Here is a 16,549-nt window from a genome sequence, read left to right on the forward strand (position 1 = left end):
TATAAGGAGAGCGGCGAGTGCTCCCAGCGCCGAAACAAGCAACCGTACATTAATTCCGGCTTTATTAAATTTATTGCAACGTCGTAATTCGAGGGGGCGAGACGCCCCCGCCCCCGGCGACTGGCCCGCCCGCCTCTTATCAGCGCGCGAGGAGCGAAGAGCGTTCCCCGCTTTTCGGTCGGGGATCTTTACGTTACGGGGTCCCGCGACGCCTTGGGTTACTGTCCATGATGAGACGGTGGGTACACCGTGCCGCATACGTGACACCATTAATGATACGGCCGAGGCCGAAAGTTACGCGCGAAGTTACGCTCGATCGGCGTGAGCTGGAAGCCGCCGGACAAAGAGAAAGAGAGAAAGAGAGAGAAAGACAGGGAGACCACCTCGACAGGCGGAAAGATCGGCGCTCCCAACATTACCGCACGTCTCATGCGCGTGTTTCGTCCGTGAGAAATTTTACGAGAGGAATAAATTTCACGCGCCAGCAAATCCCTATCTAAGAGAAGGAAAAAAACGAATGAAAACTCTGAAACGAGGAGCGAGTAAAATTTCACCAAGTATAAATTTAGAGGAAAACTCGACCCGCCCAGCGAGAAGGACCGGGAACCGTGGCTGGCCGTTCTCCTTGTTTTTCCGTTCCATATCTCTTCTTTCTTTCTCTCTCTCTCCTTTGTTTCTTTCTCTAATCTGATGCGCATCTTCACATTCTGTAGGGCGGAGAGGGGACATAAAATTAAGATCGAAATGCGAAAAAATGCCGCGGCAATCAAGCCGGGAGGGGCATCCTCGCATGCCACGGTCTCATCTAGGCGATGAAACAGGCAAGCAGGCGGCCGATGGGAGAGGATGGCGCGCGCTCCTCGATCCTCCTCGCCGAAGGAGGAAGTAAAAACGGACAGTCGCTAACGACCCGCGACCACCGCGAGTTGCGTTCGCACGCGCATAAAAATCGCGCGGAGCCGTTCGCCGCGGCCTCGCGATTAAAGCCGCTCCTCTCGCGCGGTCGCTCGCGCGGGACTACTCCCGTGTGTACCCCATCGTCGTACTCCGATCCGTTTATTGCTCTCTCTTCTAGCCGGTCGGTCCCGTTTTCGCCCGAAGACCCCGGCGTCGTTAAGCTCGTCCACCCGAGAAGCGGAGATCCTTTACGCGAAAATTTTGCGCGCATTCCGCGCGGATTAATCCTGCCCGCGTGGAGCCCGGTACCGCTCGTAAACGAGCAGCGCGCGCTCTCGCGCGTTACGAGCGTCGTCTTCCTCCCTCCGCGCATCTCCTCTGGTATTTAGAGGCATTACGTCGAGCGTACTAACGACGTCGCGTCCACGTTGCGGCTGATACTAAAAATCGCGACGCAAATCGGGATCAACGACCCTCGTAAAAACAATTTACGGTCGCGTCCGCGTCGCGCTATCTCTTGAACGAGAGAATAAAAAAATTAAACAAATAAAATTTCCGCCTCGCGAAAACATTGGATCACCACTTCGATCCAAGAAACTACTAATCAGCGGCCGATCATCGTTTTGATCAACGATCGATCAGTCGGAAAAGGGTACGCGACTGGAAAAAAGCGAGCGCATAATGCAATCCGGAGCGCCGCGGCGCCACACGGCGCGCTCCGCTTCTCGCGGCGCGTATCGGCTTCTCAGAAATAATTAACTGTCCGCGCGATAAAGTGTCTTAGGTTAATGAAACATCCTTTTGTGCGCGGCCCCCCGTATGAAGGGACGCCTTCATGAGCAGGCGGCGACATCCAACGCGGGCGCACGGCGAATGACTTATTAGCGAGGCGACTTCGGTCGCCGCGCGTTCCGCCCGCAAAAGAGTACAACAAAATCGGCCGGTTATTAACCGCCGGTTGTCCGTCTTCGTACGAGGGGCGCGATGACGACTACCGGCGCGTCGGAGAGCCTCTCCGAAGATATCTCCTTCTCTCTTTCTCTCTCTCTGGTTCTCTGATTCGTGTCTGGCATCTGGCACGGTAACGTAGCGCATTCAGAGAGAACACACTGTATATGTGCAGGGACGGCGGCCGGCCGCACGCAACGACGAACGGCCGACTAAAAACAAATCGCGTATGCGCGAGTATTTAGCGGGGACTTTAAATACCGGCACGGCACGTAAAACGTCACGTCGAGAGAGATCCATGAGATCCTCCGAGAAAGATAGAGAGAAAAATCCATGAGAACTTCGAGGTAGCCGGCCGGGAGAAAAGGATGAGACCCGTGGCGTATTTCGAGGATACACATACCTCGACGCGCTCGGGAGTTTGACGTAATGACTAACCGTGAAATATCCTCGCGTGTATCGCGTTCTACCGGAAAATTCTCCAACGCGATCCGCAGATGGACGCGCGACGTGGAGGAGACATGGAGGAAAAGTGGAAAATTCCGTTCCTGCGGAGAATCGATGCGCGATTGATTAACGCGTCGACGTGGTTTTCAACCCTTTTTTTCCTTCTGTTCTCCATTAAGCTAATCGCTTGTCGGCAGAGACATTCCCGGAGAGACCGGTGATCGAAAAGCCGCGCGAGAAGAAGCGAGAGAGCGCACGGACGCGAGAAGAACCGGCCCTGCGATCGAAGCCGGTCGGTCCGGAACCCATTCAGGCGGATGGCGGTTTACGGTATGGTCCCCGGGAAGATTGCTTATTAGGGAAGGCGCTGAGCTACGGAATAGAAAGGCCAGTGACAATTTGATAGATTGAGCTTTTTGTCGTCGCGGCTCCACGTCGTCGTTAGGGCCCGGCACCGATGAAATTATTGCGTTTTTTGCCCGCCACCGGTCGAATAGCTAATAACGAGGCGCATGCTGTCTTATTTTGCGACCGACAGTACACGTACGTCGTTCGTGTGTGGAAGAGAGACAAACAGAGAGGAAGAATTCCCCTCGACCCTCCTCGACTTGAATACTGAAAAACGTGCATTGTAATTCTTCCAAATTCTCACCTCATTAAAGATTCCGTGTTGCGTACACCAACGGGAAAATGGCGAACGCTGCGGGTCTGTGCCCTCCGCGCGGTACTCTCCGATATTTTTCTTTCGAGAACGGCGCGGGCAAGGAAAATGCTCCTTTTAATTATAAAATTTGTTTCTTTCACTCGCGACACTTTGGCGAACCGATTACAAATAAACTTATCCACGCTAATAAAAATGACTTTGTATCGTTCGACCGAATCCGGCTTGTAGCTCGTTGCCAAAATCGGAGCGTTGGTCGCAACTGCACATGGCTCGCGAGGCTCGCGCGAGAAGAAACACGGAGAGAAATGAACGCGGCCGAAACGGTACGGTAATGGCTGAGCGATGACGCGTCCGAACGGAATATATATTATAACGAACGCGAATGGGCGCGAAACTTTTGGCGCGTACGGCTCATTTAGAATAATCAGAAAATAAGAACGGATATACATATCCTTAACATTCCGACTGCCGAAAATCGACACGCAGCAAAAGTCACACACGTGAGTTTCGCGCAAATTCTCGCGAGGTACAAAATCAATGCGTGATACACCTCGCGCCTGAAATTTTTTCCGGACGCGAAGGGAACATTATGTGCCAAAGGTACCTTCCCGTTTCCCATACATTTTCAGTTTTGACTTCTATGATCATTTCCATGTCAGTCTCCGCTCGCGTGAAATTCGAAGAGCGAATCTCATCGGGATTTTATCGCCGCAAATGCAACAAGATGATGAAAAAGGAATAGCAACGAGAAGGAAACCGGAAGCGAAACGTAGACTAATCGTATCCTGATGGGAGCAATCGGTGGTCCAAACGCAGACGTGTCCTCGCTTTACAAATGACTATATAGTACGATATCGTACATGGTGCCGTTCGACATGCAAGAAGCCTTATGGTATTATTGACGTGTAAATTCAGGCAACCTAGAAAGAAGCACGCGGTAGTCCTCGAAGCCGTCGAATGTGCATCAGCTGTAATGTGACGCGAGATGTATGGACGCACGCACGTCGCACATAATAAACTTGTAGGATGTCATTAGGTGGCCTCGTCTCTTGCGGGGGAAGGGGCAAAGCGGATAAGCACACGGTCGGATGCCAGAACATGTTAGAAAATAACTTGACACTCGTTAAGCGAGGAATCCATCGGTGTTACCGCCGTTTTGTCGACCGACTGCATCGCGCGTATTAGCGCGGCATAAATTGGGCATAAATCGTCGTTTTTCGTGCCGGTCGCTGATGCGATTACGCTCGTGATCGCGACTCGCGGTGCCGTTAACGCGTGTGCCGTCCTCGTTTCGCGCTTTTAGCCGCGCGCGTTTACGGTCGCGAATCGCGCGATTTCGCTCCGGCAAGGATGACGTCTTCGATGTCGCTCTGCGCGACATAAAGGTGAAAAGACCGGATTTGGCACACTTGATTTTCCGCGCAGAAAATAAGACGGACTCCTCAATCCTCGCGGAATCGAAGGCACTTTGCGATGATTAATTCCAGGACGGTGAAGGCGAGCGGACGCAAGAAATCATTCGCTCGTCCGTCCGCTTCGGCCACGCGAGGCGCTAGTTTACGCGCGTTAAGTCGCACGAGGATAAGAAAAACGCGAGAGAAAGAGAGAACGAAGACGGAGAAACAGAGATGATCGCACGCTCGGTGTGTGTAACGACGCGCGCGTGCGATCACCACGCGCTCGATTGGCGCTAATTTTAGAGCGCCCGCGAGCGGAGATTAATCCCGCGGATGTACGGCGAATTAAGGCCGATTCGTATCTCGAGGACGGGACAGGCGGAATTTCAGAGTACGAAGGGCAGCACGAGCGGATCGCGCGCGAGCGAGTGCCGGCGGCCTAATTAAAAGACGCAATTAGATTCCGACTCGAGGACGAGTCAGTTTTACAGCCGACTACTATTTCATGACGAAAAGTAACAGGACGCAAGATTCAATTTGAGATTTCACTTTCGTCGGTCATTTGATCATCACCGAAATTATTGAGAAAATTGTCTACGGTAACAAATTTGACTAGTCGATCAGTGAATTTCTGCTGGCGATGTATTGCGGGATAAGCAGTTTCTGAAAGGATTCTCACGAGATGCACGTGTGTTACTCTCGTGCTCAACGATCCTCAAAGCTCGATTTTATTAACCGATTGCAGGCTGAGCGATCGCGGAAATTTCGACAGATGCATAAAAATCACGAACGTTTCTGCGCTGGCTGCGCGAAAATCTCGCGATTTGTGGAGGGAACAGTGAGTGGTAGCTCCATTCCCGCGATCTAAACGCGCCGATTTCTCGCTAAGAGTGCAATCGCGTATCGGAACCGCGTCCGTAACTCCGCCGCGATAAATTCGTTACTCTCGCGGAGATAAGATACATTTTTATCCACTTTCGGATGCGCACGTGAGCGCGAGCAAACGCGCGTAGATATAACATTATAAAACGCTCCCGGAGTGCGCGCAGTATTTTACGCCGCGCACATTTAGACGCTCGATTTAACTGAAATGTGCGAGCGCGCTTAATAAAGAGTAACTCCTTACCCCTCGCGAGTACCGGCTCGAGTAGATACCGTATGTATGCACGCCGCTCGAAATCGGCCGAGCAACTTCTCCCGTAATAACGGTAATTATTCAGGATTTATCTCGGAAACGAAATGGGCCGCTTTCATCGGAGCGCGCCCTCCCAGGGAAAACCGACCGACGTCATTCACGCCGTCATCATCATTAGCGTTCGCTCATCGTTCACCGTGGCCTCGTTATCACGCGTGATTCTCTCGATGCTTCAATCGACGAACCGCGTTCGTCGTACACCACGGAGGTAACGAGACTTTACGGTCAAGTTGGGACCCTGCTGTCGTTATTAATTTACTCTGTCACGTCGGCGATCACCTGTCGCGATCGCGAGATGCGTCTTCAGTTTCCCGCACGACTCCGGCGGGCACCGGAGCTGATCGATTGCGGTAGCATGAAAAATCGGCCGTCGCGATCCCACGCGTACCGTCACGCGTCTCCGTCAGCTGTTACGGGACCGAACAATGGAAGACATCGAGCCCGAGCAACACCTGGAATACTCGCGAAATATTGCGGCATTTCCAGCGCGAGCGCAGCTCTTCATTCGTTCCTCTCTCTCGCAGTCACGTTATCCAAATCGCAAGTAGTGTGGTGGTGGTCGAGGGTTAAGGTTCACCGCGTGCCTCGAATTTCGACGAGCAACCGCGTACACACAGGGAATACTCTATCTCTCTCTTTTCGCTCCCTTTCTCCGACCCACCGAAATAAAATCACTGCGCGTTATCGCCGTTAACGATCCGGATAGAATATCGAGGATCGCGTAACCGCGCGCCGCTATTATACCGGCGCGCAGGTCGCAATTTACTGTAACTGTTTCTTAGAACGGAACGATTCTCTTTTTTTTCGCGAATGCACATTTATTAGCGCGACCGTGCGCGTCGACAGCGAGCAGAGATACACGCGCCGGGGATATCGGGCACAGTACGCTCGCGGATAATACCACGCTCCGCCTTACGAGTCGGTCGGCCAGCGGCGAAGCGACCTACAATGAAAGTAAGTAGGACAATAGGATAATCTCGACCGGGATAACTCATGAGAAAGACAGAGATACAGAGAGACAGACGGGGAGAAGCGAAAATGGGTGCTCGTTTTCGCGCGTCTGCTCGTAAACCCAACGAACGACGGAAAAATAAACTCCTCCAAATGACGCGCTTCGATCTCGCGCTCGAGTTCGCGGACACGAGGTCGCGGCACATCCGGTCGGAACGCGGGGTACCGCACGGGATCCTGCAGCGTCGCCCGCGAGACCCGGACGCGTGCCTCCTTATTGATGAACGCCATGGCGTTTAAGTGACTCGTGTTTAAGTAACGGGGAAGTGAGATGCATTGTCGGCGCTAACGAGCGCCACGCTCTAACGAGCCACGCGCGTCGCCCACGCCAGGGTTTTAGGAGTATCATAGGTACATGTATATAAGGGGTACCGTGAGGCCCCAGGCGGATCGGTGCCTGACTCCCACGGTGCAACGTCGACGCGACGCCTCCGCTTTTACCGCCGGCGCTTTTCCGCGAAACGCGATACCGTAGTGACAAAACTGTAAATTGGATATCGATCGGAGACCCCCGTGCCCCTTCTGCTCCCGGAATCGCCCCCGTGACTTACACGTTCCGTACGTTTCTGTGCCATGTCGCCGGCCGTTAAGCCCACGTCCCCCGCGCGCTCGAAAATGAGCTCCTAGACGAGCTAGGTGACTGGGTAACGCGAAGATGGAACTGTCGATAGGTCGATTCGAACGTGTCGTGCTAGGCGCGTGTTTCAGGGTGTCACGAGCGTCGCGACGGCGACGACGAGGACGACCAGCGCCAATCGCATCGATCGGCGAGTGATCGACCTCGATCGCGCGAAGGCCGTGCAATTGTATTTGACGCGCGAGCTTCATATGAACGGACGCTTATAATTTTGCGTAAAATTGCCGGCATTACGTGTCATCAGCAGCTGCCTCGTGCTTTTCAATTAGCGCGCCGTGTGTTTTTGTCGTGCGGCAAAACTCGGCGCGGATCGTCATGTCGTGCGAGTGCAGATAGCTTCGTTATGCGTGATCGGCTGCAAAAGCCGATTTCAGCTTACGATCCAGTTGCGATCTAGCGATCCAACTCCTTTCGACGTTGCGACGCACCGCGGATTCGGGCGCGCGCGCTCGTCCGCGGCATAAAGTTGTGGTCAACTACCGCCGAATGGGTTAATAACATTCATAGTCGAGAACAATCGAGGCGCCATTAACGTTATTGTGCATTAATTAAAATCGCCAACGAGCAAACGAGTATCGCTTTACCGCGCGCATTATCAGCATTTAACTATTATTGAGTGATTTAATGGCCGATCGTATTTTAAAGTAATTGTTAATAACTCGCGCTCCGCTCCGATCGAGCCCATTGAGACGTCATTATTGCTTCCCTGCGAGCGTCGTTGTGCAGCATTACCTTTCCTTTTTCCGTCCGCTTCTTATTATTGCCGTCATATTTTTCTCGTCGTGCGGGATTCCCGCGTGTGCGCACGATTAACATTAAAGATCCCCGATTATCATATCCATTAACAGTATTATTTACCGGTATTAATGATGCCTCTTCACGCGGATTTTCCTATTTCGAGACAGTACTACGCATTTGCTGGGTGTTTAGGTATAAATATGCGCCGATCGCGCGAATCCGCCACGAGTTTCCAATATTCCGGCTTCGAGTCACTTGCGAGATCCGCGCTGCAAGACGACTTTAGACAACTAAGTTAGACCGGCCGTGTAATTATCGCGGTCCAGTTGGCGGGATCAGATGATCAAACGTGTCACTCACGGTGCATATCGTTGGCGTCTGTCCATGGACTTTGTTGTTACTGCTTGGGGGAAGCTCCGGCGCCTTCGGGACGTCCAGATGCGTCCGGGATGGCAGCGGCGACGAGGTGGGCACGTTACTTGAATTTGGGCCGTGACCTGATGTCGACAACGGCGTGCCCAGCGAGAGATCTGGCCGGAAAAACCACGTGGGCCACTGCAAAATGAGAAAAGCGGATTAGTTCTGCGACTCTCCCTCTTTCTCTCTCTTTGTATTTTCGCTTTCCTTTTCTCTCTCGCGCCAACGCACTTCCGGATCGTGAAACCTGTCTCACGCTTCACGCGTTGCAGATAAACATCTCTGCGTTCTGTGTGCATAACGTTTTCGCCTGCGTAATCCCCGACTCATTATTCGATCGCGTAGATAGATCGCTATCGAGCAAACAAGATCTAGCGATCCGCGCGTATGCGCAGGCGATCTGTCCAGCAGCCCGCGTTTCAGCGGACCGCACATGACGCGGCCGCGGCAGATTGTAAATGCCAGGCGAAACGGTTAATAGACATTTCGTATACCGTTCACGCGCGGAAACGAGATTCAGACGGCGCACACTGCACTTGCACGTGCATAAAGTGGGTTTAAGCAGGTACATACAGTCGGGACTGGAACACGACTCCGAGATAATGGACTCGTGCACGACAAACGACAGCGTTAAATCTCATTTCGCAACAACGTCGAGCGACGTCAAGCGGTCAGTCCGAGTCACATTACGTGCTCGCCGTTTAATCCGTAATTAATTCGTGGATCCAAGAAGAACAGAGAAGATCCTCGAAAATTCCTTGTGATCCGGACGCTCCGAGAACGCTCGAGTAACGCTCGTTACGAGTGTCTGAACTTGGGCCTAGTCACAATGGAGCGGTTAATAAGCGAGCTCGTCCATCTCGCCGCTCATTACCCCGCGGACGGGATTCGGAGCCCTTCAGGGCCCCGCTTTCGGCAGATAAAGGTCTCACTGTGCGCGCGAGGAGACGGCGGACCGCGTTGGAGTGTCGCCGAGGCTGAATATGAACAGCTACCCAAGATAGATGACACCCAAGCCCCTGACCCTGTAAGAAGCGCGTTCGCCGAGGCGAGCGCGAGGTCGTCGTGCGTGTGGTCCATTGAGAGCGTTTCTTGCGGCGGAACCGGCCCGCGCGCCGAGCGAAGAAGTCTCGCGAGGAGAAAAGGAGCCCCTCTCACGCGCGCGTCCCGGTCCCGTTCTTTCTCCGCGAGGACGCTTTGATGGTTCACGCCGCACGTGTGAACGCGAGGCCGCGACACGAATTCGCGCGATTAATCGCCGCGTGCGCGATTCGATGCGCCCTGCGAAGGAGGCGGAATAAGAAGAGGAAGCTACCGGGACGCATTGTCGTGGCACGCTTGCCTCGCTACCGAACGGATTCTCGTCGCGGGCGTTTCTTTCTGCTGCACCGCATTTTGTCGTCCCGAGGGTGCGAGCAGATGATAAAATCCGCGATTCGCTACCGACACGCGCCTCGATGCCTCGATCAATCGCGATCGAATTATCCGCTGTAGTGACGCGCGTCGACCGAATCGGAAGACCGCGCCTCCCGCTTCCGCTTCTACCGTGGAGAATCTTACGTCACATCGCCGGCGTAACACGCACGCAGTGTGTTTAGTTATTTTCGTGCGCGTGGAGCTGCGGCATTAGCACCGTCAGCCAGTATTGGTCACGACGCAGTGCGGCAAATCGGCAAACCGTGGCGGGCGGGTGCGGAGGAACGGCAGGGAGAACGATTTCAGGGTGGTCTGGCGAATGTCTCTTGTCGTTGGCTCGCGGGAGTTAACGCCAAAACCGAAATAACAAACTCCTAAAGCCCGTGAGTTAACGTGCTACTTTACCGAGGTTTCGACGCACGCGGGATATTCTCTGTTTACCGTAACGGCGGTTCGTGCACGAAATAGTTCGACGCCCGTGTACTCGAAATCGATGTGGATCTCATCTTCGAGTCTTGGTCTGAAACGTCGATCATTAAACTTGAGCAGTAATTTATAACATAATTTTCAATATCCAGAAATGTGCAAAATGAAGAAAAATGCATTAATTATATATAATTTAATTAATAACAAACATTATAATTTTTAATTTTTAATTTAATAAATATTATACTCTGTTGCTTCTTATATTAGTCCTCAGAGACTTGTCTTTGTTTTTGTTATTTTTCTCACAATCAGCGAAGCTTTGATCGAAGAATCTCAGAAAAATAAAGAATGTAAGGTTTCATTATTAGAGGCATCCAACGTATTTCGCGACAATTGACATGTTTATATTATTTCCGGAGAGGAAAGATCAACCATCGATCTGTCCGCGGGAGCTCCATGGCTGGCAGATGCATTCACCGACTCCAGCAACATGTGGACTTGAAAATTGAGATGCATTTTACCTCGGCGCACACGATGCGCAGTATTATCACCATTTTTTTCCGCGCTCTAACATGCGAGTAGCAACGCATTCGATATTCGCGCGAGCAAGCCGCGTATAATATCGGGCGAACTATTTTTATACGAAGCACGGGATGTGCTCTCGAAAAACGCGGCAGCGGCGGTATTCTTCAAATTCCACGCTGGCGAATCATCGTTCCGGCCGTGCACCGCACGATGTGCACGCTTACCCGCTCGCATATCCCGTTTTCAGACGGAAATATTCGATAAAAAAGAAAAAATCTCGTCGCCGAAAGTTACTATCGACGGATTAAAATAAATGCGTAAGATATTGCCAAGTGGAAATTCTCCGACCGCGCTTTTTCGCGAGTTTGTAAATTTCGCGTAAGCGACTTGAAGAGAATTTCAATCTCACAGGAAATCAAGTGAGGACTCCGCTTTCTTGGGTTGAAACGGAATTGATGGGAATTGTTGTTACGCTTTGCGCGCCGTGTGTATTTCCGGGCCGATGCCATGCAAGTTTCTGATGTATCACACGAACGAAGGATATCGACGAGCTGGGTGCTACGACAAAAAGTGTTTCGTGAGCGACGAGTTAAGGCTGCCTATGGAAGCGTCCGCGAGGCATGCATGCGATCGAGGAGGATCCCGCTTGATTGCGCGGCGGAGGACGACGCGCGTTTTGTGCCGGGGACGAAAAAGTCCCCAGTCACGAAATGTCACACGTTCGATCCGTGACAAGGAGCGTGACTCGAGCCGACTCTCTCTCTAATCGCCAGGAATTCCTCGCTTCGACCCGGAGAAGAAACGCGCGCGTCCGCGCTCGCAAGAACCCGGATTCCTCGAGCGCGTATCAGCCGCGAGTAGAGTGCGGTCTCTTCAAAAGGATCTCTCCGATCGCCATGGAATAACGTATCGATTCGAGCTTACGCACCGTAACACTGTCGCGATGAGCCAGAGAGACGAACAAAACGAATCGAGCAACTGCTGAGACGAAAAGCGAACCGGCAACGCGGCGTGCCTCTCCGCTCGCGTGAACTCGCGACTCGAGATGACACGCAGGCCTGTTTCTAATTTCCGATTCAACTCCGTCGCCGCGATATAAACGGCGGCCAAAGTGACGCGAAACTTTCCGCGGTCACCGCAACCCGGACAGTTCCTCCGAGGGTTCATCGCGATCGTCAAAACGAAACGAACGTCGCAAATTTGTCGCGGTCGTGCGCGTTCTCTCTCTCATGACGAGAAACGTCACGAAACGTCTCGCGAGCAAATCCGCATGCAAACAGCTGCGATGCGTTCCTCGAGGGTGTCTCGATTGTGCATTAGCTAGGCTAATATTCCGTCTTTTGCGGAATTTAGGTGCGGCAAATGTTGCTTTGTTTATGAGAGGAGTCAAGAGTCCCTGCAATTTTTGGGATCTTGCATCTTTCTCTCGACATTCTTCCCGGATCTGTCCGCTCCGCGTCAGACAAACGCATGCAATTTCATATCTGACAGTATAAAAAGATTTACACATATTTAAGGTCAAGCGAGTAGCGCGAGGGTCTCGCACGCTGCAATCTGTTCGCGATTTCACGCGCGGGCGAGAGGATCGCTTTGCGATTTTCCACGCTCGCTCGGAAAGTGACATTACTCGCGCGATGTGCCGCGAGACCGTACGCCGGACAATGCTTCAGTCGGCTCGAAATTTTCAGCGAGCTCTGTTTCTCGCGTAATTATTATAGGTCTATGAAAAAGTTTTTAGTCTTTTTTAATTTATTTAAACTGTAAATAAATTTTTACCTGTTTATGTTTTTAATGAATCGACATCGAAGTTTGTGAATGTTATAATTTAACATAGCTTTGAAAAAGAATAGCGAACGCGATGAAAAGCTATACACGTTTCTCGTATTCAGCAAACCATTTTGGACTTGGGCTGGAAAGTTTTTCCGCACGCGGCGTATTCATCCAACTTGGCGGATTACCACTTGTTCCAATGCAGTACTTTTTAATTGGATAACACTTTCGGGATGTAGCTAAGATACGAAGAAAACTTTTTTCCCAAAGCAATTCGAAATTTACCCGATGACGGAAAATCATAAAAAATAAGGATATATTTCGATGACAGAATTGTATCGCATATGTTAAAAAGTGCGCACTTAAATAGTGAAAACGTGCAATAAATGACTAAAACGTTTGTATATACCTAAAAAACACCAAGGAAATGAGGACGAGCGCGAGAACCGCTTCATTAACGAGTGGCCTGGCGGACAGCCGCGTGTTTCTGTACGTTTAACGCGTGTAATATGCAGGCATGTTGCGCATACATTACGTTATGTGTGGCGTAATATACGGACGCTGTCGCGCGCGGGCGACTTCCCCGTGGACAATAACGACGTCGACGATGACGATGGTCGTGCAGGTAATCGCCGGCGTCGTTAAAACGCCACGCCGCGAATGGCTAAATAACGAATTTACGCCTTCCTGAAATCGCATGCACGCATCGCCGAGGTCGGCCTCTCCAGCGAGAACGTAGCCCTTAATGGGACATCCACGTCCGAATCATGCGGCGCTATTAGCAGTTCCTGAGGGAACGTGTTCCACGAGTGTCTAAAAGGGGGCAAGGGTACAATTCTCTCAGAAAGATATTTCGAAAGTATCTTCTTTCTCTTTCTCCCTTTTTCGTTTCGACAAATATGGTGAACCCGACAATATCGAGCAGCATTCTCGGATGCGCGGAGGCGATCAGCTCGATACTTTGAAGCGATTTGCACCGGGGGGATAAGTGAAAATTACGGTCGTCCGCCGGTCTTCGGGCAAGAGGGTGCTTCATCCGCGGTTACGGCTTCGCGAACGGATGACGTGCCGTTCTGTCGTTACGGCGACGTTAGTCGACCGTTTCGGACGTAGAGGAACGGGAAAGGCCTAATCACGCGTTTCACCGAACATTACGCTTACGTCAGCGCGATCCGGCGACGGGTATCAATTTCGCGGGCGACACGCTACTGCGAGTGCGCCGCGGGATAACCCGTGCCGTAAAAGCGCCGGGGAGTTCACGCTCGTGTTCGACCTATGCAAATCCGATGGCCGGTATGTATTTATGCGCTCTCATCCTCCGGCTCCGGCGCGCGCGGAACGAACCCTTCCCTCCTCTCCCTCGCAAGCGCCCGATCGATTCTCTCCCGGACGGATCCCCCGCCGGGGGAAATATCGATATCTTGTTGCCGTCTTAAAATTGTACAACAAAATTGCATAAGGGAGGACGATGAAACCGGATGAAACCGGAGCGCGGCGACGAGTAACGCGATGATGAACCGCTTCGGGGGTGCACGGGAGTCTTGAGGGTTCACGCGCGACCGATTCGCTTCCCCACAATTTCGTGCAGCTTTGTTAATCCCGTGATTCATGAAACGAGATTCCTCGCGGATCGCACTTTGCCGTTTAGATCTTATGCTTGTGATCCAAGGAGAAGATCGCGGGAACACCTTTCACGGAGACGTAGACTATAATTAGACCACGCGCGTCACGCTTGCGACACGCGCGTTTAACGAGCCTGGCAGGGTTCAACCCAACAATCCGCGCCACCGTTCGCTCATCTAATTAGAGCGGCGATTGTCGCTTGAAACGCGCGTTGAACATTCTCTAGCTTGCTGGCGGACGATGTTAAACGTTAAACGGTCCGGCTAACCGCTCCGCTGTAATCTGATGGGGCCCGCGCTCGGGCGGGTGTGACATCGTCGTGTCACGTCACAGTCTCGTGACTCCAGCAGGCGACATCCGCGCGCGCGACTCCGCGCGATCCCGCGCGCGCATCAAAGCGACGCCGAGCCGCGTGCGACACGCTATGTGCCGCCCATTTCGTGTCCCATAATTGCCAGCGACAAAACGATCGGCGCGGCGTGGCGCGGCGGGTGCGAGCCGTAACGTGACGACAAAATGCGTTCCGTCATGCCACCGGCGGAGATAAATGGAGGGAAAATGGGGAGGAGGGGAGGCAGCGTGCGAGAGGGTGTGTGGTCGCGCGGGAAAGAGATCGCGGTCGTCGCGCCGTCACGCCGACGAATTAAGCGACAGCGCGGAGACGTCCGCGGAATTCCGCGCGTCACGTTTCGCATTACGCGTCGCCGCGAGGACAATTTGCGCTCGGTAAAAAGACTGAGCCGCTCTCTTTCTCTCCTTCGAGCAGGAAAGAAAGAAAGAGAAAAAGAGAGAGAGAGAGAGAGAGACGCATTCTTGGAGTCGCACGAACCTCGTCGTAGCGAGTCTCTCATCGGAATTTCAACGAGTCCCGTCCGACTCGTGCGACTTTTTTCACTCTTGAGTAGATAATCTTTGCTATCTGAGTAGGTATACAGCTGACATGCAGTTGAATATGCTGTATCTGACGAGTAACAGGATTGACAGTAGTTCGAATACTGTCGCACAAGTTATATCTGACTTTTTCTACTTTCGAATACTTGAATGGAAAAATCTGACAGCGGTCAGAAATACCGTGTGTGTCAGGCAGATAACAGAATTGACACTGTATCAATACCAACATTGTTGCACGAGATTTGCTGAAGTCTGACTCGTGCGACTTTTTTATATAGATTCCAGTAGAAAAAGCCGTCATGCGTTAAGCACACACTCGGTTAATGCGCGGATAGACTTTTGTGAGTCTGTTTTCGATATCGCTTTGAGGATTCCTATCACCGCTACTTGGGTGGCTGGGGCATCATCGCGCGGTAAGTTGCTTTCACTGGAATTTTATGTCAGACAGGAATCGTGCGCCTTTTTTGTTTAAACTAATTAAAATGGATCAGTAGAGAGTACCAATTCCCTCATTTTTCAAACATGTCAAATTACACGCTGAGTGAGCACGATTTCTGACAAACACATTCGTTCTTCCATTTAATGGAGACTCTTCATCGACTCTATACGTAATTAAACTCACAGAGGTGTCACGTTTCACGCATACGCGGGACGAGGAGACACGACGGTGCACCATAACCGGTCATGGTGACCGTCGTGGCATTCAGCGCGTTTGAGACACTGATTTACACGCCATTACTCGGCGATGAGTTTCACTCGTCCGATAAATGCCGCAGGACGCGCGATCACAAGCGGATACATGTCTCGCGTATCTGCCTGCGCCTGCGAGCCTGATCGACGCACGTTCGTGCCCGGAGCGGATCCTCGCGGATTCGGTTTTCGCGTTCACGCGCGGGCGAATAGCTCGCGGGCGGAAGATTGCGCTCGCCGGCGCAGCGTGATGAATAACGCGCGGAAAAGCGCTCGGTCGATTTTCTTCGCGACGCATACGCCGATAGCGCCGACAACTCCGGGCGATTTCCGCGTTGAATCGTTAACAGGACCGGGCTGTAATGGCTGATTACGTCCCTCGCGACTGCCGTATTAATTGCGATCCACGCACGCGGGCTAGCGGGAGGGGTGAAACCTGCGGATTTCCTTTTCAGCGACGGATTACTCATTTACATGCATGCGCGCGGGAATTATACGCGCGCATTATACGTGCTATCGCTCCCGGACAATCGAGCCGTACCGCACGTAACCCTTGAGATGCAAGTTTTCTTTTTTCCTCGACAATTCTTTTAAATTCTTAATTCTTGGTGTTTCCCTTCGTATACACTTTTCATTAAGGGATTTCTCCTTTGCAATATATACCCGACTATTTTCCCTGCATTTCCCACCCCCCATTAAGGAACGCAGTATATGCTCTTTGTTCGTACCTCGCGGAACCGACCCTAAATTTACCGTTGTGCGAGTTCACTGATAAATTTTTCCGCGACGATTGATTATACGTATCCGCTGCTGAACCGAAAGAAGAAAGAGAACGCGCGAGCGTACGAAAGTCGGCC

General features: G+C 52.1%; 1 protein-coding gene across 1 annotated transcript in view; it reads right to left on the reverse strand.

Annotated features, from left to right (window-relative positions):
- The window catches only part of LOC105284711, a 149,632-nt gene that overhangs the window by 117,339 nt on the left and 15,744 nt on the right, over nucleotides 1–16,549 (reverse strand). Inside the window, exon 2 of the mRNA XM_011348438.3 lies at nucleotides 8,295–8,489. Coding sequence (XP_011346740.1) covers nucleotides 8,295–8,489 — 195 coding nt within the window. The remainder of the gene's footprint in view (nucleotides 1–8,294; nucleotides 8,490–16,549) is intronic.

The sequence above is a fragment of the Ooceraea biroi genome, chromosome 9 (genome assembly GCF_003672135.1).
Source record: "Ooceraea biroi isolate clonal line C1 chromosome 9, Obir_v5.4, whole genome shotgun sequence".
NCBI classification, from domain to species: Eukaryota; Metazoa; Arthropoda; class Insecta; order Hymenoptera; family Formicidae; genus Ooceraea; species Ooceraea biroi.